This window comes from Thyridium curvatum, assembly GCF_004353045.1.
Source record: "Thyridium curvatum strain D216 chromosome Unknown NODE_25_length_444008_cov_73.864110, whole genome shotgun sequence".
NCBI classification, from domain to species: domain Eukaryota; kingdom Fungi; phylum Ascomycota; class Sordariomycetes; order Thyridiales; family Thyridiaceae; genus Thyridium; species Thyridium curvatum.
This window is the reverse complement of record NW_022156780.1, coordinates 42499-68139: the sequence shown is the minus strand read 5'-3', so window position 1 is coordinate 68139 and position 25641 is coordinate 42499. Positions and strand designations below refer to the sequence as shown.

The window sequence follows — 25641 nt, the reverse complement described above, 5'->3', positions numbered from 1 at the left end:
CTCGCGTGCTCGTCATCGTGGACGGAGGCCTTTCAATCCGGCAGGAGGCGTGGGACACCCCGCAAACAATCATCACTCGGGTATTGATACACCTCGGGTATGAGGGCCTGGTCTCGCCGACCAACGACTACAGCAGCCGTGACTGTCGTCTTGTGGCAGTAGAGCGCTGGGATGCTGCGATACTCATCGTCTGCGACCTGTATCATCATGATTATGATTGGGAGAATGCACATAAAGATGGCATGAATGAATTGCCTGTCAGGATGGTCAATCTCGGCGGAGATGGCGAACGTATTGCAATCAAGGCTCGAAGGAACCCAAGACATATCAGCCAGCTCGACAATTCGCTCCGGGATCTTCATGACAAGCAGGGTTGGAATTCGAAACTACCATACAAGGTCGATCATGCTTGTGGAAAGTATCCTGTTTATCATAAACCAAGATCACAAGTAACTATAGCAACAGTCAACCAAGCCTCCAACTATCAGAACTAGTTGTCAGTCCTTCGGATTGGAGAGATTGCAAGCCCAGGGTGAAGATTCGCTGCAGTGTTCCTTCGATTGTCTGTTCAGGGTCGGGTCGGCCCGCGATGCACAGCACTTCACATCCGGGCGACATGAGACTTGGTTAGATATCCTCAGGACTGGAGCATTCTCGATATGACTGCTCGAGCATGCCTGACCGATGTCGCGGACCAGCTCCTGGTGGCGCGAAGTGCCAAGCCACAGGAGGCAAACCTCATGGCATGCTCCAGCAGCTGGAACCCCTCTCCTCAGTCGAAAGGGAAAACGAGTGACTGTACGGGAATGTGGGACGGTGATTTGCTCCTTGTGCAACCTTTGACCCAAGTTGGTTGGTCATGGATGTTGGCGAGAAGTCTGCTTTTGCAAACCGGACCCAGCATCTGCTGGGGAACAAATTTTCCAAAAAAAAAAAAACACAGTTGCGCCCACGCAGGGCTGTATTTGATCATGTTACCGTAGCGCAGCGCGTTAGACACATACATAGCTCAACAAAATCAAAAACTATCCCTAAGAAGGGGGCTGGCTCTTGCGGTGAGGACCGAGACCTGGGTGGCTTGCTGTCTCCTCGCGCTGCGGGTCACTGCAAGGTATGGATGGCCGAGCCAATCGAATGGGAGGAACTGCACGCGAGAGCGCCAGCTCGAAGCATTCGACTAAGCCACGAACAGTTCGTCATCGTAATATTTGGCAGTGGAGCGATACTCTGCCTGGTCGTCGTGGTGGTAGCCGTCCAGACGTGTCCAGTCTCAGCCACGCGACACGAATGCTTACTTGTGATAGATCAAGCCGCTCTTGAAGATACTTGTTCAATATCCATCGTCGTAATCATCTCGCCAAGTGATCCTACCATCGGAACGTTCATGAAAGAGACGCCCGCTGTCAGGATCCTGCTTCCAGTAGCTTTTCCCTCTGCTCTTTTGTCTGTCTGATCTGCGAGAGGATTCCTGCGACGAGGCTTTGCGTTTCTGGGCACTGCCGCCGTCATGGTGGTGGTCCCTTGCCGGTGGCGGTGACTTCGAAGACGATGATCGGGGGCTTGTCTTCTTGTCGTGGGTGGATGGGCGTTCCAGGTTGGACGAAGTTGGGGGAGTGAGTTTGCGTGGCTGCTCGACCTGATCAAGACCGCCTTCGTTGTTGTTCGGGTCGTCGTAAACGTTCGTGCTGCTGGGCACCTTGAAGCCCGGCCCGGGCGGAGGATATGCCTCGGCGATGGACTGAAGACCGCGGCCACGCTTCTTCCAGTGCTCCTTTAACTGGTCCCTCAGGGCGCGCGACTGTTCCCATGCATGGTCCTGTTCATTTCTGAGCTCTCTTCGGCCGTCGTTATGCCCCTGGTGAGAGACTAGGAGGTTTGTCGACGTCATAGGATACTGGTGATATTCATGGCTGCCGTCCTCCAGTGTAGTAGCGTAGTGTGCAAAAAGGTTGAGGTTGGTACCGTCTGTAGTGAAAGTCATAATCTCGGCATGGCCTGGGGGGTCGGATTTCCCGAGATAGGCAAGGGCCTGGTTCCTGGCGTAGACGAGAGCAGCCCCGTCATAGGCGCTTTGCAGCATGGCTTCATTCATATTCCCGCCGGGGCCTTTCCACTCTCCGGCCAAATGTGGCAGTGTTATAGAGTCGGTGTTGTCCTTATAAAGAACGGCCCCATCGATATGCTCATCAACTGGGAACGGTTTGTAGTCTTCCCTCGTCAGACCCTCGATAAAGTCAGGCTGAGGAGCAGGTAGGCGATTATTGAAACCAGCGTCTTTAGGGAAGCCTGTGAATGCCTGATTGAAGGCTCTTGTGTAACCCTCGTCGTCGTTTTTCTTCAGCAGCGCACTGACTTCAACGACCATGGTTGCTTCGTTAACGGCCTTTCTAACTGTCTTCACATAGCCCTCATATACCGACTCGGTGGGTGAAGCACTTCTGCGAGATCTAGCACATCGCTCACGGATTTCCTTGTAATTCGCGGGAGGCTTAGAGGTGCGGGGGTTGAGGATGCCATTGTTGTTGGCCTGAATAGCAAAGCCAGACGTCGTCGTCGAGGTGGTCTTTGTTGTTGACGAGCCGACAGTGGTATCGGCGGGTGCGGATGCCGATGCTTTTTCCTCCTTTCTCTTCGCCATCTTGTTGAAAAGAGCCAAGTTCTTTCGCGTCAGACGGCTTTGCTTTGATCGATGTTCGCCGTCGTCACTGTCACTGCCAATCTGTCGTTTCCGCAGGCCAGTAGTCGGTGATCCTTGGCCTTGTCCGTCCGCTCGGCGCTCGAGAGACGAGACGTGTGAGAGCTGGGGAGGTGCTGGCTGCCGCTGTTGGGTCGACTGCGTGAGACGTTCCATTAGTCGGCGTTCTGTGTGTGAGCTTATGGTCTTACCTCGTCTACCTGTCTTATTTCCTCCTCCCGGGATTCAGGCCTATGCGGCTTTGTCCGTACCAGTCGGACTCTCTTCGTCGGCGAGCGGCCAACGTCACAAGACGCGTCGTACCGCCTCTTCGTGTGCGTGTCTGGGGTGGGATCTTTCTTCGCAGAGGGCTGCTCCGTGGAGCTCCGTGAGTGTTCGGAGCCAAGCTCGCCCGACCCTGATGGTTGTTCTGTGGCGACGTCCTCCCGCTCTCCTTCCGGGGAATCGGACGATTTCAAAGAAGGCAAACGTGCCTGCGACTTGGAGACGCCGTCGGTCATGGTGAGGAGGATGGTGATATATGAAGGAGGGAGAAATGAGCCTGCGCTCGAGGATGGCCGAAAAAAAGGGCTGCCAGGAGTAGCGCCGTCGCAAGATGATGTTGCAAAGATGTGGGTGGTTGGTGGGTCGAAGGTGGATGATTTGGCTCTACTTGTATTGTACAAGTATTGTACGCCGCATGCTGCGGTGAAATGCATCGGCGACTAATTGTGGAGACTGTAAATGGGGCAGGATCCACGGTTTGTTTATCACCCCACACTAGGTACATAGGTACTACCTAGGTACTACTACACTGTGCGACTTTGCCTGCCTCTCCGTACTCTTACCTTCTCGCAACGCATCTTTCTTTGTCACCCAGCAAGCCGTGACTCTACGCTTTCAGTGCTCGCCTTGGATGAAAGACTCCTCTGCCGCGAGCTCGCGGCCCCGCAACGCGATGCCCCCGCCAACAACTCGTCGAGCAGCTGCCGCCGGTTCGCGTCGCGCCACCACGGCGACACCTACTTTTGAGAACAACGGACGCGCACCTCCCGCCGATTCCTTCCTCCCGATTGCCTCCGAGGCTGGCACGAAACGCAAGGAGCGGGATTTTGACGACCCGGCGTCGACGACGCATCGTGACTCGATCGACGAAACGAAGATAGACGTATTTGTGCGGTGTCGCGGCAGGAATGAGCGAGAGGTGCGAGAGAATAGCGGCGTGGTGGTGAACACGGATGGGGTGCATGGAAAGACGGTGGAGCTGTCGATGGGGCCGAATGCCCTCAGCAAAAAGGCGTATTCATTTGATGGGGTCTTTTCACCGATGGCAGATCAGCAGATGGTCTTTGATGAAGTTGTGACTCCTGTGTTAGCCGAGGTAAGAATGCAAGGATATGATCGTGTTGGAGTTTGGAGTGGGAAACGTTTGAAAAGAGGCTGAGAGGCTGACGTCAGTACAGGTGCTCAAAGGCTTCAACTGCACAGTTTTTGCATACGGACAGACTGGTACTGGGAAGACCTACACCATGTACGGAAACATTTCAGATCACACTCTACTACCCGACGACGCTGGTATCATTCCTCGCGTGCTGGACTCCCTCTTTCGCGAGCTTGACTCTGTACCAAGTTCACCAACAAGCGATGCTGCCCCTGAAAACTCTGTGAAAATATCATTCATCGAGCTATACAACGAAGAACTTCGGGATCTGCTTTCCGTCGATGATAAAGTCAACTTGAAAATTTTCGATGGAGATAGCAAGCGAGGCGTGGCGACTGTTGTTCAGGGCATGGAGGAACGGCACATCACCAGCGCGAAAAGGGGTATTGAGCTACTAAGAGATGGCAACCTCAAGCGACAGGTCGCGGCTACGAAGTGCAACGATCTCAGCTCTCGCAGTCATACAATCTTCACCATCACGGCATACGCTAAACGGCTGTCAGCCTCCGGCGAAGAGGTTGTAACCTCTGGAAAGTTGAACCTCGTTGATCTCGCTGGATCGGAGAATATTAGACGATCTGGCGCGGAGAGAAAGCGAGCGGCAGAAGCTGGGCTTATCAATAGGAGTCTCCTCACATTGGGTCGCGTCATCAATGCGCTTGTCGATCGATCAGAACACATCCCGTATCGCGAGTCGAAACTCACCCGGCTTTTGCAAGATTCTTTGGGTGGTCGGACGAAGACATGCATCATCACGACAGTGTCTGCTGCGACATCGAATCTCGACGAAACCATTTCGTCTCTAGATTATGCTTTTCGCGCGAAGAACATAAAAAACAAGCCGCAGATCAGATTGATTCCGAAGAAGATGCTGCTCAAAGAATTCACCGTCGAAATTGAGCGACTCAAGTCAGAGCTCACCGCTACGCGACAGCGCAATGGCGTGTATCTTACACATGAAGCATATGAGAAGCTTATGAATGAATCCGAGTCGGATAGGATTCTAGTCAAGGAGCAGTGCGAGAAGATCCAAACACTCGAGTCCAAGCTCGCCCGAAAAGGACAGGACCTACTTGAACTCGCAAGTAATTTCGACATGTTGAAAAAGGACAGCGAAACCACCAAGGGAGCTCTTGATAGTACAAAGTTCTTGCTGGAAGAGACGAGTGCGGCACTAGCACGCACAAGGCGCATGCTCGAGGACGAAACTTCCATCCGCCAACAGCACGAGCGCACTGAGCAGCAGCTCACGAGCCTCAACCATGAGCTGACAACAACACTTGGCCAGTGTACCATGGACAACACAGCCCTGCACCTGAAATTGCGACGACAATCGGAGCTGCAAGCCCAGAACCGGGAGCAGTATCACGGATTGCAGCTAGATGTAGTGGACACGACAACGCTTGTCGAGGGTCGGCTCGCCAGGTTCCAAACGGAGCACCAAGGGCTTGTGAACGCGCTTTCAACGCGCATGGATATATTTGTCAAGGACGAGCTAGACGGTCTCGATATGGCGAGAACAGACCTCGAGAAGAATGGTACTGCCTTCGAACGATTGCACAGAGAAGTTGCGGCACAGACGACGCAGAGCAAGAACGAGCTGAGTGAGGTGCTGGACGAGGTCAAGACGCTTAGGGAAGAGCTCAAGGAGAAGATCGGGGCAGGACTCAACGACCTGGGTGGAGCTGCGACACGTATATCAGAGGGTATCATGGCTGAAGTCGAGACCTTCCACTCGCAGCTGAACTCATCTTACTCCCTCCTTGGCATGGACCTCACGGCGGCCTTTGAAGACATATCGAAGGAGGTCAGGGAGCTGCGCGAAGAGATGCAGCGGCTGCAGGATGAGATGGCTGAGGCGAACCAACAGCTGCAACGGAGTCAAACGCAATCAGTTGACACGCTATCGGATCTCGTGGACAAAGAGAAGTCTGTTAGAGAGGAGGAGAATAAGGATTTGATGCTCCGCATCCAGAGCCTCATCGAGGCTAACATGCAGCAGCAAGCGCTGCGCATTGGAGCGATCGCTGACATCTCTGCACAGCTCAGATCTGCAGGACAAAGCCACTTTGCTGCTGGAGACTCGTTTGCAGATGGTAGCGAGCAGCTTGCGGGACGATCAATCAGCTTCAGCGACAGATTGATCGAATCCCGCGACATGATGAAGACACGGATACAGAGCGATTGTGTGGTAAGTAGTCCATGGCTCATGAAAAGAGAGTGCGAACTCGACTAACGCAAACTAGACCGCAAGCAAGCACACGGAAAACCTCAAAGCCGTGACTACTTCCGTCCACGACGAGACTACTCGAATAGTGAACGAGCAGGTCCAGCACCTGCACACGGAGATGGGCGCCCTTGACACCATTATCGACAGCATCCAGGAGCAGAACAACACCGCACATGATACCCGGGAGCGGACCTTTTCTGCGCTCGCCTCGAACGCTCAAGAATCGTTTGCCAATGTTGGCAGTGCCTTTAGCGCATCAGTTGACCGCGTCAAAGTCATTGGTAACGATGTTGCGGAACAGACGGATACGTTGCGCGAGAACTTGCCGCAGCTTGACAAGGAGGTGCATATTTGCGGACAGCTGGCAGGGCTGAGACAGCGCGTCGAGCACGGTCAGCTGGGAGAGTATGTTCCCACAGGACAGACGCCAAGGCGCCGAGAATACAGCTATCCCACCGTGGTGCCAAAAACGAGCAACAGCACTTTATTCGTGGATCGCATGCGCTCACAGCACGCGAAAGATGAGCCTTCATTCCATGCGAGGCCTAGAAGTCCTAGCAAGACGCTTTTGTTCGTGGATAGGTGCGGTGCCTCGAGGCAGCAGACGGAGAGCAGTAGTGTCATGCCAGGCACGGCTGGTAGTGCCACAGCCCTCCGCCAGCTGGATATCAACACCATACGCACTGACACGACAGAGAGCAATACCGCTAGCACGAAAAACATCGTGTCCCCGGAGGAAGGCGGCGCTTGCAGCAGCATGCTTGCGCCCTCCCTCTCGCTCAAGCGGCTTAGCGACGTCAGCGCTTCGGCGGCAAGCAAGGTTCCCCTTAAGAAGCGCGGGCCGCGGAGCACCATGGCGACCAACAGCGTGGCGCTGGCGGACAGCGAGAACCGGACGATGCCGGATCTGAGCGCGAGCATGGGGCACGGCACGGTGTTCCCCTCGGCAAGGAGGCTGCGGGGCCATGATGGGAGAAAATAATTAGACTACAGCCTCGATTGTGGGAGTGTCTGAGTTTGCCCTATACTCTGCTGGTTGTCCTGCTTGTTGGGTAGGGGAATGAGAGGAGGACGGACCTGTTAGGACTTTGTGGCTACGATGGGATGAGAGAACAACTCGTTCACTAGGTCGTATTAACGACATCTTCTAGTTGATGTAACTCCAACCTACTGCCAGAAGACCATCCACTTTGGGTGGCTTGATTTGTCAGACAAGTGTAACACGTTCAGTCTTTTGTTGGAACGCCCAATTTTTGTCTTCTCATATGGATCACCCTTGTGTCTTGTAAGGGGACCAAAAGCAAACCCTCCTGAGCCGACAGACGGCTTTTATGGGCACGCTTCTCACCTAATTTTCGGGCTAGACCCATGCAGCAACACAAGCATCATCAATACAACCACCAATTTTGCCCTTATATTTTCAAGACTGCCTAGCCCCCCGAGGCAGGCTGGGCGGGTCTTGAGGTGAAATTAGGCTTGAGGCTAGAAAATCCACCAACTTTGATATCCCCGGGACCCACCAGGCCACCGAGATCGCGGCTCCGGGCCACAGGCGCCACTCACGGCGAAGTCCCCGCCACAATATGGTTTATAGTGACACCGCCCCACAGCCCGAAATGCAACCTAAGGGACGCGTGATGAAAACGCGATGCCTTATAGGGTTCTGATGGCTGCTTCCAGCGGAAAATAGATGGCAATTCGACGAGGTAAAGAACTAGTCCACTGTTTAATGTGCAGTTGTGCTGTAGATGCACCCACTCGAGGGTTTAAACGGAATCCGATAAGCGAAGTCGAAGCTTCACCGAGACAGATTTTTGCAAGATGGAATGAAGCTGAGAAGCTGCCCGTCCAGCTGTAACCGTTGAATGCAGTGGGCCGTTGCGGGTACGCTAAGCACCAACGGACCACTGTACTAAAATCAGCAGGACGACGGCGCGCCGATGAACGGGGCGTCATAGCGTCTCCACCCGCTGTTCTCTGCGCGCGCCAAAGAGCTCGAGCCGCCGGGCCCCTCACTGCCGGAGCTTGCTGTGGTGCTGTGTTTGGCACCTGTGGGCAACTCTGCGCGATCTGCAGGCGATTTCTGCGACCTGACCCTGGCAACATACCTAAGGTACCTTACCTAGGTATCTAAGGATTGCCACCGTGAGATTGCAATCAGCCCCTTCGATCTACCAACAATTCAGGTTCCTCTTCGCACCGCAACCTGACGTGACACCCGAGAGTGATCTGTTCGCCAGTGAAGAGCGCCCGATTGACACGAACGGACGCACAACAGCCTGGAGCCTAGAAAGCAGAACAGACAGACAAGGTATGCAGGCATTCCCTGACGCAAGCCAACCATTAACAGAGGAGGTCATACAGATGACTCTACAACTGCCAAGGCCTCGGCCTCTCAAGCGGTCATACGCCTCGTTCCTTAAGGACTTCGTCGACCCAGTCCACCCGCATCCCGGGTCTATCCACACCTTTGTGTCCGAGTGGCTCGAGTCTGTTGGATCAGACTGCGAGAAACACTGCCGGTCGGATGGCCATCTTCGCCATTCAGACCACGACCCCGTCTCGAGGCAGCTCACGAGATCGGCGCCGGAGATAGGTTCCACACGGGATGCCGATGGCTTTCCAGTGCTGCCGACGCCGGCTTCCACCAGATCGCGTACATCCCGAGCAGATTCAGGGGACGACTCCAACCGATCGTCGGCTTCCAGCACAGCCAACGCTCGCAATGCACGATACCGTCAGACCAACCTACGATTTAATCACATTCATGTCCGACACCCGGCTTCACCGCTGCAGGACCTCGCTGCCGGTCACATCGATCCAATTTGCGCTCAGCGGGACTCCCCTGGGCTCTCGTCCGATGAACTGAACCAGGCAATATACCGAGTGGATGCCCTTGCAGAAGGGTGTACCGAAGACCAGGTAGCTGACTTGCTTCATGGCACGATAATTCCCAACCCCGAAGCAGACACAACATATGGGCCTGGCACGGGCTTGACGAGCAACTCCAACACGCACATGGCCCAGCATCTCAATCCTATTGCTCCCGCAAGTCCATACCGAGTTACGCAACCCAAACCAGACAAGCTATATGGATACTCAGAGAGGACGATGGAGGCCTTTACCGAACCGCAACTCCTAGCCCAAACCATGCTCCATCCAAGGAACCCGGATTACCCGACTGCTACGTCCCAGGGCCTCCGGTTTCCCTTCTTCGCCATCGAATTCAAAGCCGCTGGAGGTACGCGAGGTGACCTCTGGGTTGCCACAAACCAGTGTGCGGGCGCTTCAGCAGCCTGCCTCAACGCTGTCAGTCAACTCAACTGGGCGCTTCAAGAGTGTGAAGTGAGCTCAACCTCTGTACATGCCGTCTGTAGTTGTATTGACAAGAGTACCAGAGCACGGAACGTGTCGACAACCTGTCCTACTGTTTAGCTGTAGACAACAATCTTGCCAAAGTGTACATCTCATGGAGAGAAGACAATCTGAGCTATTACCTCCAACAGATTGACACCTTTGTGCTCTCACGCCCCGAAGAATTCAAGAACTTTCGCAAACAGGTGCGAAACATTCTTGATTGGGGGAAGGACGCGCGCCTGACGCAGATTGGGGACGCCTTGGATATCATTCTTGAGAGGAAAACAGGAAGAGCGCTTCCGAGGCGGCAAAGTCTCGCCCACCACCGTCTGATGGTTCCGTAGTCAGCGGCAATCAGCAGAAATGCTCATCGCGCAGAAGGAGCAGCAGATCCGGCAATTCACAGGCCTGAACACGGGCAGCAGACAGGGCCTTACCGGATGTTGGATGATACGACTTCGGCGGACGTCCGTGACGCCCAACCCTCCCGTCAACAGAGCTTCGTCGAAGCTGGCGACTATTACACATCCCAAGACGCTGGCGAGCACGGTCACCGGTCGAGCTCCCATCGCCACGAGAGCCATGGCCCGGCAAGGCCGTCCCGCGCGCAGACACCTCCGTGATGGACGTTGAGCTCGCTCTGTCTCGTCGAAGTCGCTCTCGCCTGCGAGCGACTACGTTTCCGGCAGCGGTGGTCGTCAGAGAGGAAATGTCTCATCGCCGTCAGCATCCTCTCACGGATCCTCTAGACGAAAGAGCAGGAAAAACAGCTATTGGCAGCGGGACACTACAAGCGGTTTTCTGTCCCACCGTCATTCTGATGGTAGGCCGCAGCCGTCCGCCATTGTCCTGGCGAACTCGATCTGACCGGGCCAGAAGGCTATGAGGGGGGAGGGAGTGCGCCTCGCCAAGCTCTGCCGGGGCCAGACGTGCGAGCCGACGTCGAAGGCCCGGACGTCGGCGGCGCGGGCCCCGCCAGGTAGCTGTTGTGAACGAGGAGGCTGCTGTACCTGTCCTCGGCGGCCGTCACCAGCGCGCACCGCCACGTTGCCGGTTCGGGGAGATCTGCGGCGTGCCGACTCCGGCCGCGTCGCCACCAACCACTCACGCTAGCTGTCGGCGCGCCACGGGGACAGGACCGGCGCGCCACGGCGGTGGTGGCGGCTGGGCGGCGCCGGGTAGATCTCGCGGCGCGTCGGCGGCAGGGAGGAGGCTAAGCCGGCGCGCTCCTTGTCCCCAAGGCAGGTCAGGGAAACGTGGGAACGAATATCTCAGTCCCACAGGTCAGATAGAATGTATAGATCGCCTCAAGTGGGCAGTATGTCCACCACACCGACAGCTTGGTCGGTAAATGTGAATCGGGCCAACCGCATGCACATTTTTCGGGCCATTGCTAGATGGAGAGGTGGACTATAAGCCATGTTTTCGCTTCTAATCTTCCAAAGAAATCACTTCTTAAAAGTTTGTGTCCCCGGCTGTCACCACTAAACACCCTGCTGCCCGTCGTTTCTAACGCGCCCACCAGCGGTCTTGCGCTCCATCTTGGAAGATAAACTCTCTAAGCTTGGCCATGCCTGCCAGATCCCCGTCCACAGTCCCCGCCAGTTGTTTGTCGACCCAGCCCTGGGTGTAGCCACCTCCGAAATCAATAATCCACACGTTGTCCTCTCGGTCAACCAGCACATTCTCCGCCTTGACGTCTCCCCAGACGATTCCGGCCTTGTGTAGCTCTGCGAGTGCGGCATCGAGCTGGCCTATCCATCGGTTTCTCGTAGAAGCTGGGGGGTAGTCGGGATCGACATTTGTAGACAGAGTACGGCCGCCATGGTCGATATAAGTGAGTAACAGGCCCACGATGAAACCGTCGTCGTCCATCACGGCACCAAAGAGGCGGCATATGTGAAACTGCGGGTCTATGTTGGCTGCGGCAATTTTCTTATACGCCTGGAGCTCGTTTGTGGTCTGAACGGTGGAGTAACATTGCTTGAAGAAACATGCCGTCTGCCCACCATCAATGAGCACCTTTCGCGGAGGCTTGTAGAGGGCGTCTTCGGGGTTCTCAAAGCTTAACACAATCCCAGCCGGGTTGTATAGGCTTGTCCACTTCTTCAGGTCGTCAAGGAACTCATCATCAAGCCAGACATTGGACGGAGAGTAGGGCGATTTCTCCATTTCGATCTGGCGTGGTTGCAACTTTTCTTTCACAACGTCCAGTACGAAGATGAAGAACTTGGGGAAGAGATACTCTTGCAGAGTGACTTTGATGCCTGCATGGTTATCTGGCAGCGCAGGGCTTGGCGCGAGTTCGGCGAACAGCCGTTCAAATGGCTGGAGAACCCACTCAAAGACGTCGGTGTCGTAGATGTCGCCAATTACCTCCTCGCCCGACCGAAGAACCTCTAGCTACGATAAGTACTTGCCCATCGTGGCGGGCGAGTTGACAAACTGCGACGGCAACACGCGAATGTGAAATACTTTGCCGTTTCTGCGAACCGTGAACTTGGCGTTGTCATCGTGAATGCTGGTCACGTATGATTCGAGTTCGTATCTTGGGCAGCTGGGCTCTCTCTTATCGTCCATGGTTGCCATCTCTAGGACTGTCTATTGCAGGATGGAATATAGAGTAGGTACAGTTGCCCAGATTTGATCCCTACAGCACATTAGTAGTGCCGCAGCCAAGCGCACGTGCCTTCCCGTTCCTAGCAAAACCGTATCGGCGGTCTGCTGCTCATTTCAACCCTCCTCCGATCACCCTAGGGAGCGACTCTCCGATGAGGATTTCTGTTTCACCGTTCTCCCACTCTCCCATCATGTCCTCTGTCGACAATAAACGTGAGGAGTCTATCTCCGATTTCTTCTCGAAGGCAGAAGCATGCACGACGAGGAGCCAATGCGACGCATTTGCCATCAAAACCTTTTGGAGGGCCGGTTAAGCCTGTTCTTCTCCAGGGAGTGTAACCTGCCAGAGGAGGCGGCATTGCTAGACGGGCGTAAGGCATACACGCTACCTGGTACTATGGCACCAGGGAATTCCTCTTTTGCTGCTGACAGGAAAGCTACGTTACTGCTGGGTAGCTATATACCCATAAGGTGTCAGAATAACCACACATTTTGTTACATACCATCGAAATATATAGATAGATAAATGTTCCCTTGTTGTCTGGTTGAGGGAACAATAGATGCGAAATAGTTACTGGTCTGCTATGTAAACGTCGTCATACAGCCAGCATTCGGTTGTGTGTCGCCTTGGTGCTCGGAGATGGAGCTAAGCTTTTCCAGCGGTGAGCAACATAACTTGACCATCTCCACCTCCTCCAAATAAATGAATGAGTCGTTCTTCCCACAACAAAACTTCAACCCTACCTGTCAAACAGTTCATCGCAACATGGTATCACTGTCAAATCAAGAGCAGCATTCTTTGGACTATGGTTTCTCGCCTTGGAGAATAAGTAGCCAGGCTGCATCAAATCTTTACAATCATGGGGTCAAGCTCTGGACGAAGGAAGACCTCCGAGACATTGAGCAGCAGTTGGAGCATTCTGCAACGCACCAGCACTTCAAAGTTCGGTCCATTGATGGAGACACGATATTGATTAAAAATCCCATGTTTGGTGAACAGGCACCAATATGGTAAGAAGCTACCTAGCAAACATGGGCCTCACTGATGTGTTTTCTACCAGGGAGCCACGCGTAGTATACCAGGACTATTGGCGCCTTGTCAAAACACAGCCGGATCGGCCCAAAGAGACCTATCACTGCGCTTATCTCATAGACTGGATCAATACATCGGCTCGAAATTTTCGGGGCGTTCTGGCCGACGCAAGCCTGGCCTTTGAAAAAAGTCAGTCTGCTTGGAATCTGAGTACGACCTGCCACTTGCTGAGCTTGGAACTCAACAAACGGCTCGATATGGACAAGGTGACCAAGATCGTCTGTTTTGGACTTGGAGATATGTGTCGCAAGCCTCCAGAGTGGGTGATGAGAAGCGAAAGTTTGCATGGGCATGATGTCGAAGCGAGCTTTGTTCAGCCCAGCATGCTTCAGCACGCAATCGCCTTGACAATGATGAAAATCTGCCACGATAAAACTGGAAATGCTGTCGATCTACTGGCTCAAGATCCCGACTATACAGAACAAGCAAAGACGATCCTGGAGATAAACGGCTTTTCGGTTGTGGGGCAGCATGGGGCTGGAGGGTTTGCCGAAGTTGATGATAATTCTGTGGTGTTTTCAGTCTTCGTTAAAGCGCCTCTCAAACAGATTATCGCCGATATTGCACGACCCATCTTGATTATAACTGACGGTTTTGAGGTGTTCAATGACTCCGCGTAAGAATCTGATTCTATCTACTCGCTCTTCGTCGTCTCTCTAACCTACTTTGGATATAGAAAACCGTGGGCAGATGCCGAATCTCCTCGGACGAATGTGATGTGGGAGGAATATGACAAGCTTAGCTTCCCGGTCTCAACGGAAGATGGCGACCTGTTGGGCAACTTGAACCGCTTATATCTCTATGTTAGAAAGGGCGGTTCATGTTCTTTGAAAGAAGACATGTCGGGATAGGAAACTATCGAGAAACTGTGACAGCTTTAGCATCTTTTCTCTAATACATGCTATCTTAGAGGTCACGCTCACCTGCTGTTATGCAAGCATGTAGTAACATAAGGGCTGGTGATTAAATGGCTCCGTACTGTCTGTCGTGACTTGTTCTAGAAAAGCGTTCACACCAAAAAGCAGACGCTGAACCTAGACTCCACCGTACAGTACTGTACAGTAATATGGAGAGGCATGTTTGGTTATCTATTCCCAATAGTAATCTAAGCAATACTTACGTCTCACGCCAGGAATGCAAAGAATCGCCAGAGGCGCGTGGACTCAAAGGAGCAGTAGGGGTCGGGGGTGCCAAGAATACCTCCATTCAAGTGCTCGACGCCCTCATTCCGAAAGACGCCTCATGTCGCAACAGAAGCAGGAAAGACTTATTTAAGAGATCTAAGGTTTAGAATAGAATTAAACTTAATCTAGATTAGCACACTAAAGATCGACTTAAAGAAGTCTCCGGTAGAGATTTTCTAGAGGGAGAAGACAAGAGACAACCGGTAGATTAGCTAAGCTCCCCACACTTAAGCCAGATCTACACACACGCAACATCTAATGTCGGATTCCTCTCTGAATGCACTAAAAGTTATGAGGAAATTCAAGATTCATTTAACTTTTCCATTCGGCATCAGACGGAATCAGAATAGAGGTCCGTAACCCATCCCAATTTGTACGGTATGGCTCAACTCTGCGGCGACCTTGACGACGAGATCAGCTTTTTCTTTTCGCAGACATCCGCTACCAGAGCTGAATGTGACGATCTGGCCCGCACGATGTTGGGAGGGCAGGTCAAACCTGTTTCAGTGCAAGGTGCAACTAGCTACACCGTGGTGGCGGGACGCAACCACGATAAGATCGTTCAGTTTCGAAGTACAGATGCCCTGCTAGACGCGAGAATGCTAGAGCTTGCAAAGCAGGTTCATGGAGACATTGTGCCCGTTAGTACTGCCCTGGGTCGAATTGGCGATGGCCCGCAACGACAGCTCGCAATCTACGAGATGAACAGACTCCCAGGGGACAATTACGCCATGGTGCGCACCTCTCTCGCGGAGGGACTGCAAACCCAGTTGACCGTCATATATAGCCTAGCAAGGTAAGCTTAGACTCTATTAACTTCACTTCAGATCAGCTAACTTTATGCAATAAGTTTCTTTGCACAGGCGTGGCGTAACTCAATTACTCCTGACCAGTATGCTCGCTCGGCCATAGCTACAGAGTTTTCTAGTAGGCTCGCCAACGTCTCTTCCTCCGGTATTCTCACCGCTCGCCTCCATCTAGCCTTCGATGAAGTGAAAGAGCACTTGCCGATGCTCATTTCTGGAGATTTACCATTAGTCCTCACTCATAGCGACCTCAATGAGTTAAATATTCTTGTTGATGGCGCCAGCGGTACTATCACAGGGGTGATCGACTGGACTGATGCAGGCATCCAGCCCTTTGGTCTTACCCTGTACGCCCGGGACAAGGTCATTGGGAGCATGGGTCCCAATGGATGGGTCTACCTCGACAATGCGAACGTACTGAGGGATGAGTTCTGGAAGGTGTTCGTCCAACACGCTGGACCGTTATCTCAAATGCAGATAAAGAGCATTGACATTGGAAGAAAGGCAGGATACTTGCTCCGGTACGGAACTTACTACAGCAGTACACAGAAGGGAGTTGTAGGGCTTGGAAACATGAGCGTTGAGAAGAGACGTCAGTACCTTGAGGCAATACTGTGAAGCGGACAGGACGATACGAGGGCAGGAATTGATGGAGGTCCTGGTCCTTGAGCAAATAAAGATACTTTGGTCGCTGTTTAGATACACGAGAAGTGCTCCATTGCTATGATTGATTGCCGATACAGCCTATGATGGTTCATCTAGGTAGCCAAGTAGAGTCAGCAGGCTGGGCAAGTGCATTACTTGGACGCATATATTGCATTTGTTGCTGAGAGCCCTCGGGGTTGGCTGATGTTTTCTGCTTCTGGGACTCGTTCTAGGCTCGATGGTGCCGTTACTAATGCTGCTGCAAAAGCATGGCTTGGCTTGGCGGTAACCAAAGTCACCATGTCCCAATGCCTACGTGGACTTGTCAGTCATTTCGTCTTCTTTGAACACTTCAGCTAGCACAAGTCAAATGTGTTGACCAGCAGTTATATTCTCGGTCAGTTCACATATATAGCGCTAGTATATTTCAAGAAAAGAGGAACGAAGAGAGAAAATATCCAATACACCCCTCAATATGATAAGCTATGATAAAAGGATTATACATCGCATTTCAATCCACAGGAAGACTCTCTGGCAGATACATGCTGATCAGAAAACGCAGATCATTCAGCGCAAGCTGCCTTGTTGGTTCGCCCGGGAAATGGGCGCTGTTGATGAGCCGCGTCTCTACAGCATACAGTCGGTTGCGATCCTCATACTCCTCGACTGGCTCACTGCGCCTCATGTTTTTGAAGTACTCCTTCCGATACTCTGGGTTGGTCATCTCATGATGCTCACACCTCCAGATCCCCACTTCCTTCTCATGATGAGCATAATAAGAGCAAGCGTCGAAGATCGAAATCTCGCCTGTATTGGCATTCGTGCCGATGTTCCCTTCCCATAAGTCACCATGGATCAAACAAGGCTTTATCGACCGGTCCTCTGACGTCAATACGTCAAGGAGACGAGGGATGAGTTCGTCGATGGTAACTTGCATTGCCTCATCTAGCTCCTTCCAATGACCGTTCGTCTCGACATCAAGCTGATATACGCCGAGCATCAATTTCTGAAAGAATACTGTCCAGCTGCTTTCCCAAGTCGTGTTGAGCGGGAGCCTTCCGTCAAACGTTGTGCAGTAGAAACCGAACATGCCGGTCGGTGACTGGCTTTTCTTGTGTAACTCGGCCAGCTGCTGGCCTAGTCGAACTGGGTCAGGGAGTTTGTTTTCGAGAGGCACATAGTCGCAGATGAAGAAGGACGCTTCCTCGTCACTACAGAGGCCATATCCTACTGGTCTGGGTGCGAAGGTCGGAAGTGTCTGATAGATCTCCCTCATGGCCAGATATTCACCGCGAACTCGAAGAGGAGCATCGGAAGAAGATAAGATCTGGTGCGTGAGAAGAAAGTTCCAAATGATAACCCAATTGATACCGTAGTGAAATTCTTACCTTTAAGAAGTAGCTTCTCTCCGAGCCATCAGGAGACCGAACTATCATGCGAGCCGTCAGAGCCCAGGTTGAAGTCCCACAACGCTCCACACTAAGCACCTTCTCTCCTTCTGGGAGGACTGTTCAAAGAAGAGGACGTTAGAGTCAACTTTGTCTCTTTCACCAATATGGGCAGTCATTGCTGTCCTTACCTCCTAAAATAGCGCCATCTACCAAATCATGATCAGCAGTCTGAGTTTCGGCAGCCATAGGTTAAGATCTAATTATTCTTGCAAACCGGGCAGTACGGTAGGAGACACTCGAACAAGAGAAGACAAATCAACGTCATGATCAGAGGTTGTTGAATTATCCTGCTTGTTGGTGCGGGGTTTTCTGCCATTGTGTAGGGTACAGAGTGCGGCGCTTAGATCCCTGCATGTTTTGCGAAGCGCGCGCATGGTCAGTCACTCCGAGTTTACAGGATAATCTAATGATAAATATCACGCCGTCTGCTGGCTCTCTCAGCGACTCGGTTCAAGGATTCGTGGTATGATAAACAAAGGTGATTGATATTCGACCTCCTATCTATCACAGCAAACGATGCGAATCGTAGCGGCGTAATGGTAATCCGAACATCTCTCGAAGACTTCTGATGATAATGGGGAAGTCGTCATTGTAATGAGGTCAGCTGACTCGTGATTACAGTGGAAGCATCTCAAATCCAGGAGCGGCTCGACCCGCGAGGATGCGGAAGAGCAGCATGCGCGAGCCCAAAGCCTCCCCGACGGATCTCCGAACGATCCCAAACTTGGTTTTCTACCCGAACTAAGGCTGCATATACAATCGAGGCCATCGGACGCGTCGCGCCTCGACCGCCAACTACTCTCGTCGCAACCGTCAGGCAGTCAGCAGAGGAAGAGATCACAGGACAGAAGAAAAGGCCCCCTTGGCCATTGGGTCTTGCATAGACCAGAAAATCGATCGGTTGACATACTCTCTATCCATGGCCTCGGTGGAATGAGCTTAACGACTTGGTGTTGTGACCGGGACCTTGATAACCTCTGGCCACAATTATGGCTCGCGGCCGAGCTTCCCAGCGCTCGTACAGTCAACTTTGGTTACAACAGGCTTCCTTTTCTATCGGCGATTTCATAACTGATCTCTTGTTTCGGATGGAGTACGAGGATAATGGCCCCGAAAGTTTCGGTCAGGTGCCGATAATTGTAGTAGCAGACTCTATGGGAGGTCTAGTATTCAAAACGGCATTCGTCCAGGGTCTCTTGAACGACGAGTTTCATGACATCACATCCCACGTCAAGGCTTCGCTCTTTCTCGCCACATCACACAGAGGAACACACCTGGCAAAGACACTCAACAGAATCCTCATCGGCTCGGTGTTTGGTTATTCTCCGAAAGGCTTTGTCACAGAACTTACTCGTGGAAGTCCTACCATCGACGAGTTGAATGAGTCTTTTCGCCACCACGCGTCCAGGCTGCAGATTCTCTCGTTTTGTGAGACTATAGCCACTTCTGTTGGACCAGTGCAGTTCATGATCATTGAAAAGAGTTCGTCGGTCATGGGCTATTCCAACGAGACTCGCCAACCTCCCAACGCCAGCCATCATACCGTCTCCAAATTTACCGGTGCAGAAGATCCAAACTGCGCATCAGTTGCTCTTCGAAGTGCCATGGCTTCAATAACCTCTCCAGAAGCACAAGACAAAGTTGCTGAAGATGAACTACGACTAGTCAAAGAACTGTTGGGCATAGCAGGGCCTCCGCGAGATGATCTTATAGCCAGTCGGGCTCTACGGAAAGATGGAACCTGTGAGAGCATACTTGCAACCGATCACTTGAACTTGAAGAGCTGGACGACTTCTGGAGACCATCCTCTTTGGGCTCATGCTCCTCCGGGAAGTGGCAAATCCACAGTGGCGGCCTATGTCGTCGATCACCTTCTCGCCAGCAGCGTGTGTGCGTTTTACTTTTTCAAGCACGGAAACATGCAAGGAAGGTCTTCAGCGAGCATGCTTCGATCCATACCCTTGCAGATGGCCATGTGTATACCAGGCTTCCGGCAGCAGGTGGCGGCTCTTGTGCGATCCGGCATGGCTATTCAAGAAGACGATGGTATTACAGTATGGAGAATCATCTTTCTAATTATATTAGCTACCATCTAGTCGAAAGAACCGGTCTTTTGGATTATATGACGGGCTCGACGAAGGCAACCTAAGCAAGGCCGTGATTGAACTGATCAGGGCAATCGACAAATTTGAGATGCCGATTCGAGTTCTCGCATTCAGTCGTCCCCTCAGCGCAATCAGTCAATCTTTCCAACTAGCGAAAAGGTCAATCTTTTTAATCGACATGCCTTTACCAAACACTACAGAGGACATTTGTCTGGTGGTAGCAGAAGATCTCCAGCACCTCTCGTGGGCTGAAAACTTCAAGATAGAAGTTACCAAGGAGGTCGTGGCTCGTTCCAATGGTAGCTTTCTGTGGGCATCTCTAGTACTGAGACGCTTAGTTGTCTGCCAACGCCAAGAACAAGTCGCCCAAGTGCTCTCATTGATACCGACGGAATGGAAGAGCTCTATGATCGCATGCTAGATGCCATCGTTGCTATAGATTCGCCAGAGGACACGGACCTCTCCAAGATTTTCCTATCCTGGGCAATACACGCGAGGTCACCAATCTCAGTTGAAGAGTTGACCCATGCATACACGAGGGAAATGCAGTCAATCATGGACTTCAAACACACTATAGACCTTCTCTGTGGTCAGTTTGTGAAAACCAACTCACAAAACAGAGTGGTTCTGGTTCATCGCTCTGCTCGCCCGCCAGTATCTAGAAACGGCAGCTAGTCGGCCGTACTCTTTAGACTCAGGCAAGCCATTCCGAGGTACGTAACTACCATCACTGCAGCCCCCATCCCCCAGGACTTTCTCCAATTGAAATGCGACGTCTTGAATTTTTGAGGGGGGGCTGCAGCTTGTATGGACAGTGCAAGAAGCCAAACGGTGATTGGCGATCGTGTAATCGTCTTTGTGCACAACACACCACACATAAAATGGCCCATTAGCAAGTTGACATCGACGTGGCGAAACCTGGTCCATCCAAGCGCCCACTTTTGATGCCCTGGTGGGCCATACGAAGTATTGACTGCACAGTGCGTGCGGTAAGACCCGAGCAGAAGCATGTACTCGTGCAAAGAACAAGGCAGGCCTGGCCAGTCAAGATGCAAGACTACACACCATCAGAGCAAAGAGGACATCCTGACCCCCATTCTATGGTTGATTCAACGTTCTGCACCCATGCTCACGCTGACATAATCTAGATGTGCACAATTACCACCACTCACTTCAGTTGTGGGCACACTCAAGGGACAAGCACTGATAAAACGGACTGTCTGAACCCGGGAAAACGTCTCCCAACTTATCTTGATTGTCCAACGCTCTTTTACAGTTGTGGAAGCTTGCAATACCCTGCCTTCATCGGATCCTCCGGCTCCAGCGGAGTAAATACAAGTACATTAGGGACCATCGCAAAGTTGAATGCCAGAGAAGCATGTGTCGGAAATTAGTCAGATAGTCACATGTCGCACTTGAGAGTTGATCAAGTACACCGCTTTTTAACCCGCTCTTCGTCCTGAGGTCTTTTCATATGAGTATTCTGGAGCTTAGAAGTTGGAGGGATCTTTCTCCTCATCGCTAGGCTATTATGGCGCTGGATCTCTATATCCCAGAATGCATAGTGAAGCCGACTCACCCTTTGCACCCTCCTCCTTTTAAGAAGGCACTAAAAATTCATATTGAGGGCCCGACACTGTCAATTGAGAGATTGTTCCCGTTGGTATCATGGCCGACCGACCCTCAGAACTTGGTATTCCCTCAGCTAGCAGGCCCGAAACTTGCCAAATTAGCTTTTCAGGTTATCTATGGGAATCAGCCAGAGGCTGAAGACTTGGTTATACGAGATGAGTATCTGGGATGGGTCCAGGAAAGGCCGCTACGGTACGGAATGACCACCGCCGCTTCTTAAACCATACTGACTGGGATTTAGTTGCATCGATTACTACGGTGTAACATTCGATCACTGTATTCCCAGTGAGGAAACGAATCCAGAGGGAGTGTATGCAAGCGAGTGGCGACCCTTTGTAGTGGATCCGAAGGAGTTCATAGGAAAGAGAGTTCTGGCTGTACCGAGATGCTGCCAGAAAAGGCGAGGAACCTAAGACCGGGAGAGAGTCAATGATCTTGTATTACAGAGGGAAGCCCAGGAACGTGTCTCGGGCGAGGTCTACGATGTGACTTTTAGACCTCAGTGTGTGAATTATCGCAATTCGGTGGCTCCCTATGCCGGCCAATTTCCCGTGCTAAACAATTCTGTCTTATTCAACGCCGGGGGTAAGGTCGTCATGATGCTATGCCTGATTTCGTCGGGCTCTGATGCGCGAAGACCGAAAGACCGAAGACAGCCAGCTGACCTCGTATGTCGCAAGGCTTGTCCCTAGCTAATGTCCCTCCCTACCTGGTCGCAGCTGTGACAGAGAAGGGTTTCTTCCTTTGTTGGTGGTGCGTGGGTTGATATTGATGGGGGTGGTCTGTGCCTATTAGCGCCTCGCTGAGCTGCCGACAAAGAGCTGAGCGGAAGAGCTTGTGGGATCAAGCGACAGACCAGAACCGACGGATCTCAAACCCTGTTCACGTTCGACCCAATGTACTCTGTCTTTCACCATCTCTGAACGGTATCACCGTAGACCGGACAGCATGGAGCTGCACTTCTGCGATAGATCTTGCCAAGGATCTTACAACAGTTGGTGACTGAGCGCTGCGCCCCCTCCTGGGCTGAACAAAAGCAATTTCACTCATTAGTACACTCTACGGTATGGATCAAACACAACACTGTGCTGTTTGAATCAAACACAACACTGTGCTGTTTGCATGGTGGCGTAGCCAGGGCCAATGGATCGTCGCATCCGATAAGCTCGTGAAACGGCTGCAGATACAGCAATGCTGCTTGGGCTGGGAATGATGCCCACTATTTTGTCTTACCTGACGGATGATGCCCGTAACCAAGATACTCTCGGGCTGACTAGTTCCTGTCCCTAGCAAATAGTGGTCTTGTTTATATCGTTAAATTGACCTGCGAACCTTGACGGAGCAAACAACCATCTCACTCTTCAAGCAACAGATATCACGCCGTGTTTACAACGGCTGAGTTGTCTGGCCCGACACGTAATACGAGATGGAGGTAGCACTGCTATGTTTTTATTCACTCATGAAACTTTCATCATCCCTGTGCAGCTCTTGAACTGACGCATATCTAGGTGCACACCGCTTCCTCTGACGGAGGCGACTCCGCTCTCGGCGACGATAGATCATCAATGGCATCACTAACTTCATCTGTTCGGAGATATAGAGTTATTCGAGGACGACGGTATCATAGCAATGAGAACAACAATGCCCAATACTGGTCAGTGAAGAAGCCTCAATCTTTCCCACCCTGTATATCTAACTGAAGTCATAGGGCCCCGAATGATGAAAAGCAAAGTGAAGCTCTACATCTATGGTAAGCTATAGTAAGCTCTTCAACCTAGTAGAAACGAGCTTACTTCCTTCCTAGGCATCATGTTAAATTCCTGCTACTTGGGGAGAGGCTCAACCTTGCGCCCCTACAGCAAGATCTTCATGTGTGTAATCTCATTCTCAGCCGTGAATTGACACTCATCTTGTATGAATGCGATCCAGACGGTGTTAGATATCGGCACAGGAACAGGTATGGGTCTTGGAAGATAAATCAATTTAATAGGGACTAATCGTTTCATCCCAGGTGATTGGGCTAGGTTGCAATAGTTGCTCTCCGCCGAAGATCAACAGCCGCTTACTTCGCAGTAGTGATTTTGCCGAACAGCATCCCGAAGCGAAAGTCATTGGGACTGACGTCTCCCCCATTCAAACCGAATTGATGGTGGCAAACACCGAATTGTGAGTGTATTTGTGGCTTGTACTAGAAATCCACTGACCTCTCCTTGGCCTTCTAGCCTTTTTGAAGACTGCCTAGAGTTCTGGTCATTTTCGCCGGTCTCCGTGGAGTACATACACATGAGTTGGTTATTCGGAAGCATAGATGACTGGTGCGCGCTTTACAAGCAGGCATTCGCATGCCTCAAACCGGGCGGCTACCTCGAAAGCCACGAGGCTTCGCCTCTTATCCGGCTAAAGGGCTGTGATTCGGAGGTGTCATCGGCTTCAGCCATTCACCAATGGGGAAACCTGTTCGTGGAGGCAGGAAGGAGAAGCCAGCGATCTTTCACGGTAGTGGAAGATGGTTTGCAAGCCAAAGCTATGAAGGAGGCCGGATTTGTTGACATTCAAGACGAAACTCTGGAGGTGAGCCCAGAGCCCGGCGACTCAAGGTTATTGGATGTGACTGATGGAAACAGTAGAATCCGATCGGTACTTGGCCACAAGAATCCGAGAAGAGGCTGATTGGACAGTACTCAAAGCTTGCCATGGAAGAAGACCTTCAAGGAACTATTAATTATGTTGCTCATTCTGTAGGTTGGAGCTGGGAGGAGACATTAGTCCTGTCATCACAAGTTCGCAATGAGCTTCAATGTCCGGAAAACAAACCCTACTTCCTACAGCGAATCGTCTGGGGTAGGAAACCTTCCGATTCCGTTTAGAGCGACACAGAGAAATGGTCATCAACATGTGGGTTTGGGTTGATGTGTCTTGGCTCTGCCATTCTGCGGCAATAATCGGCGCTTAATGTATCTAGTCACATTGCTGTTCTCGTTGTTCAACCTTGAAGCAGTTTCTAAACAAATGCTGTCACAGATTACTCTTGCACATGGTTGTCTCCTGCCTCCGCCGCTAGAAAACGCCTAGATCTATACAACACTGTTTTTGATCAGACGATGTTGTCTTGAAGAGCTGTTCTAAATGGGCCGACTGGTTCTATTATGTCCGCGGTAAAGTTCACTCGCCGAAGCTACTGGTCTTTCTCCCTTACGTCGCTACATCTTGGACACTTCATCTTGAACAGAGCTCGGCTACATCGGATAGGATGCTTGATGCTCTTCTGCTATTCTTGCACCGGCCAAATTTTCTGGTCTGGCTGCAATGCATGGCCATGAGCGGACATCTTGCAGATCTTCTCAGGTGTTTCCGCAGGCTTGCGGAGGATGCCCGACAGAGAAAGAAAATCGAGGTTGAGCGGCCGCCTATGCTACATATGGGCAGTCGATATGAATAACGCAAGGTTCGGCAGCCAGCTATCTCAGGACCCGGCTTCTATATACAAAACCATCCCGCCACTCAGCCCATCGGCCTCTTTCATACATCAGAAGTTCAGCAGGATTCCATCCATAACCCTATTAGTGAGTGGGATACACAACGTGGATTGGGATGACTGTTTGGCTCGAGTGTCAGCGGGCACGTGGCAAGCAATCCTTGCCGCTACACCGCCGCGTTACTTCTCTGTGTGCTGTGACCTTCCGGATCGCATCATTACGCTTTGGAACACCAACCTGTTTCGCAGACACTAGACCTTTAGCACGGGCGAATACCCTTCGACTGCGGCATTTGATCAGATTGGTACGCGGCTTGCGCGCTACTGCATGAAAAACACGTACATCTGGAGGATTAAAGATGGGCTGCTACAGTTGACTATCCCTAACCCGTCCGAAGAGTGAGCACTCGAGCTCAAGTTTCGTGAAGATGGCTGTTTGATCGCGACTACAGATCGTCGGCGCGTCTTCAGCCTCCAGGCGACAAATGGAGATCAGACTACCACCTCACTGTCTGCAGGTCTCGCGGCTGTCAATTATTACTCCCGCTATCTTCTATTGCGGACAACGTACTTGCATCTCAACAGCCCCAAGTACAAATTTCATTTACTATCGCCGAAAGCAGTAGATGGCCTTTTCGAGCGAATCGAGTCCTCCCGGGACTGGGGTTCTTGTGCCGATCAATTTCCCGGAAGGGTTTGAAGCGCTGGTAGGGCATGTCATCGGGATTCTGCCCAATAAGCTTCTTGTCTTTAAAGACCTGGACGTTCGCACTGCGTCCCTACGGACAAACACAGGTGACATCACTAAGCACTACTTCCTGCCTAGAGACTGGGTCACAAGCCCCAGTGTTAGACTTTGCCGATTGATGAGAGACGGGACATTACATGGCCCGACAAAAGGAGAGGTAGCCTTGACCGAAAGTGATCTC

At 51.9% G+C, this 25641-nt stretch overlaps 8 protein-coding genes across 8 annotated transcripts; 5 read left to right on the top strand and 3 right to left on the bottom strand.

Moving 5' to 3' along the window:
• Window positions 1–1330: 1330 nt before the first annotated feature.
• E0L32_004942 (uncharacterized protein) lies at window positions 1331–3195 on the bottom strand (the record flags this gene model as incomplete). The annotated part of the gene is made up of 2 exons (XM_031139408.1): window positions 1331–2833; window positions 2887–3195. 2 exons carry the CDS (start codon window positions 3193–3195, stop codon window positions 1331–1333), a joined length of 1812 nt encoding a protein of 603 aa, XP_030996544.1.
• A 437-nt stretch (window positions 3196–3632) lies between these two features.
• Window positions 3633–10046, top strand: E0L32_004941 (uncharacterized protein; the record flags this gene model as incomplete). Its single annotated transcript, XM_031139407.1, has 6 exons — window positions 3633–4055; window positions 4138–6306; window positions 6362–7279; window positions 8304–8458; window positions 8532–9690; window positions 9744–10046. The coding sequence occupies 6 exons, from the start codon at window positions 3633–3635 to the stop codon at window positions 10044–10046; spliced, it is 5127 nt and encodes a 1708-aa protein (XP_030996543.1).
• A 1165-nt stretch (window positions 10047–11211) lies between these two features.
• Window positions 11212–12282, bottom strand: E0L32_004940 (uncharacterized protein; the record flags this gene model as incomplete). Its single annotated transcript, XM_031139406.1, has 2 exons — window positions 11212–12105; window positions 12196–12282. The coding sequence occupies 2 exons, from the start codon at window positions 12280–12282 to the stop codon at window positions 11212–11214; spliced, it is 981 nt and encodes a 326-aa protein (XP_030996542.1).
• Window positions 12283–13353: 1071 nt separating this feature from the next.
• E0L32_004939 (uncharacterized protein) lies at window positions 13354–14034 on the top strand (the record flags this gene model as incomplete). The annotated part of the gene is made up of 1 exon (XM_031139405.1): window positions 13354–14034. One exon carries the CDS (start codon window positions 13354–13356, stop codon window positions 14032–14034), a length of 681 nt encoding a protein of 226 aa, XP_030996541.1.
• A 944-nt stretch (window positions 14035–14978) lies between these two features.
• Window positions 14979–16022, top strand: E0L32_004938 (uncharacterized protein; the record flags this gene model as incomplete). The annotated part of the gene is made up of 2 exons (XM_031139404.1): window positions 14979–15394; window positions 15449–16022. 2 exons carry the CDS (start codon window positions 14979–14981, stop codon window positions 16020–16022), a joined length of 990 nt encoding a protein of 329 aa, XP_030996540.1.
• Window positions 16023–16560: 538 nt separating this feature from the next.
• Window positions 16561–17686, bottom strand: E0L32_004937 (uncharacterized protein; the record flags this gene model as incomplete). Its single annotated transcript, XM_031139403.1, has 3 exons — window positions 16561–17376; window positions 17438–17556; window positions 17629–17686. The coding sequence occupies 3 exons, from the start codon at window positions 17684–17686 to the stop codon at window positions 16561–16563; spliced, it is 993 nt and encodes a 330-aa protein (XP_030996539.1).
• Window positions 17687–18489: 803 nt separating this feature from the next.
• On the top strand, window positions 18490–19596 carry E0L32_004936 (uncharacterized protein; the record flags this gene model as incomplete). Its single annotated transcript, XM_031139401.1, has 1 exon — window positions 18490–19596. The coding sequence occupies one exon, from the start codon at window positions 18490–18492 to the stop codon at window positions 19594–19596; it is 1107 nt and encodes a 368-aa protein (XP_030996538.1).
• Window positions 19597–22878: 3282 nt separating this feature from the next.
• E0L32_004935 (uncharacterized protein) lies at window positions 22879–24104 on the top strand (the record flags this gene model as incomplete). Its single annotated transcript, XM_031139400.1, has 7 exons — window positions 22879–22891; window positions 22946–22987; window positions 23177–23194; window positions 23249–23261; window positions 23314–23403; window positions 23460–23808; window positions 23865–24104. 7 exons carry the CDS (start codon window positions 22879–22881, stop codon window positions 24102–24104), a joined length of 765 nt encoding a protein of 254 aa, XP_030996537.1.
• Between the last annotated feature and the right edge of the window lie 1537 nt (window positions 24105–25641).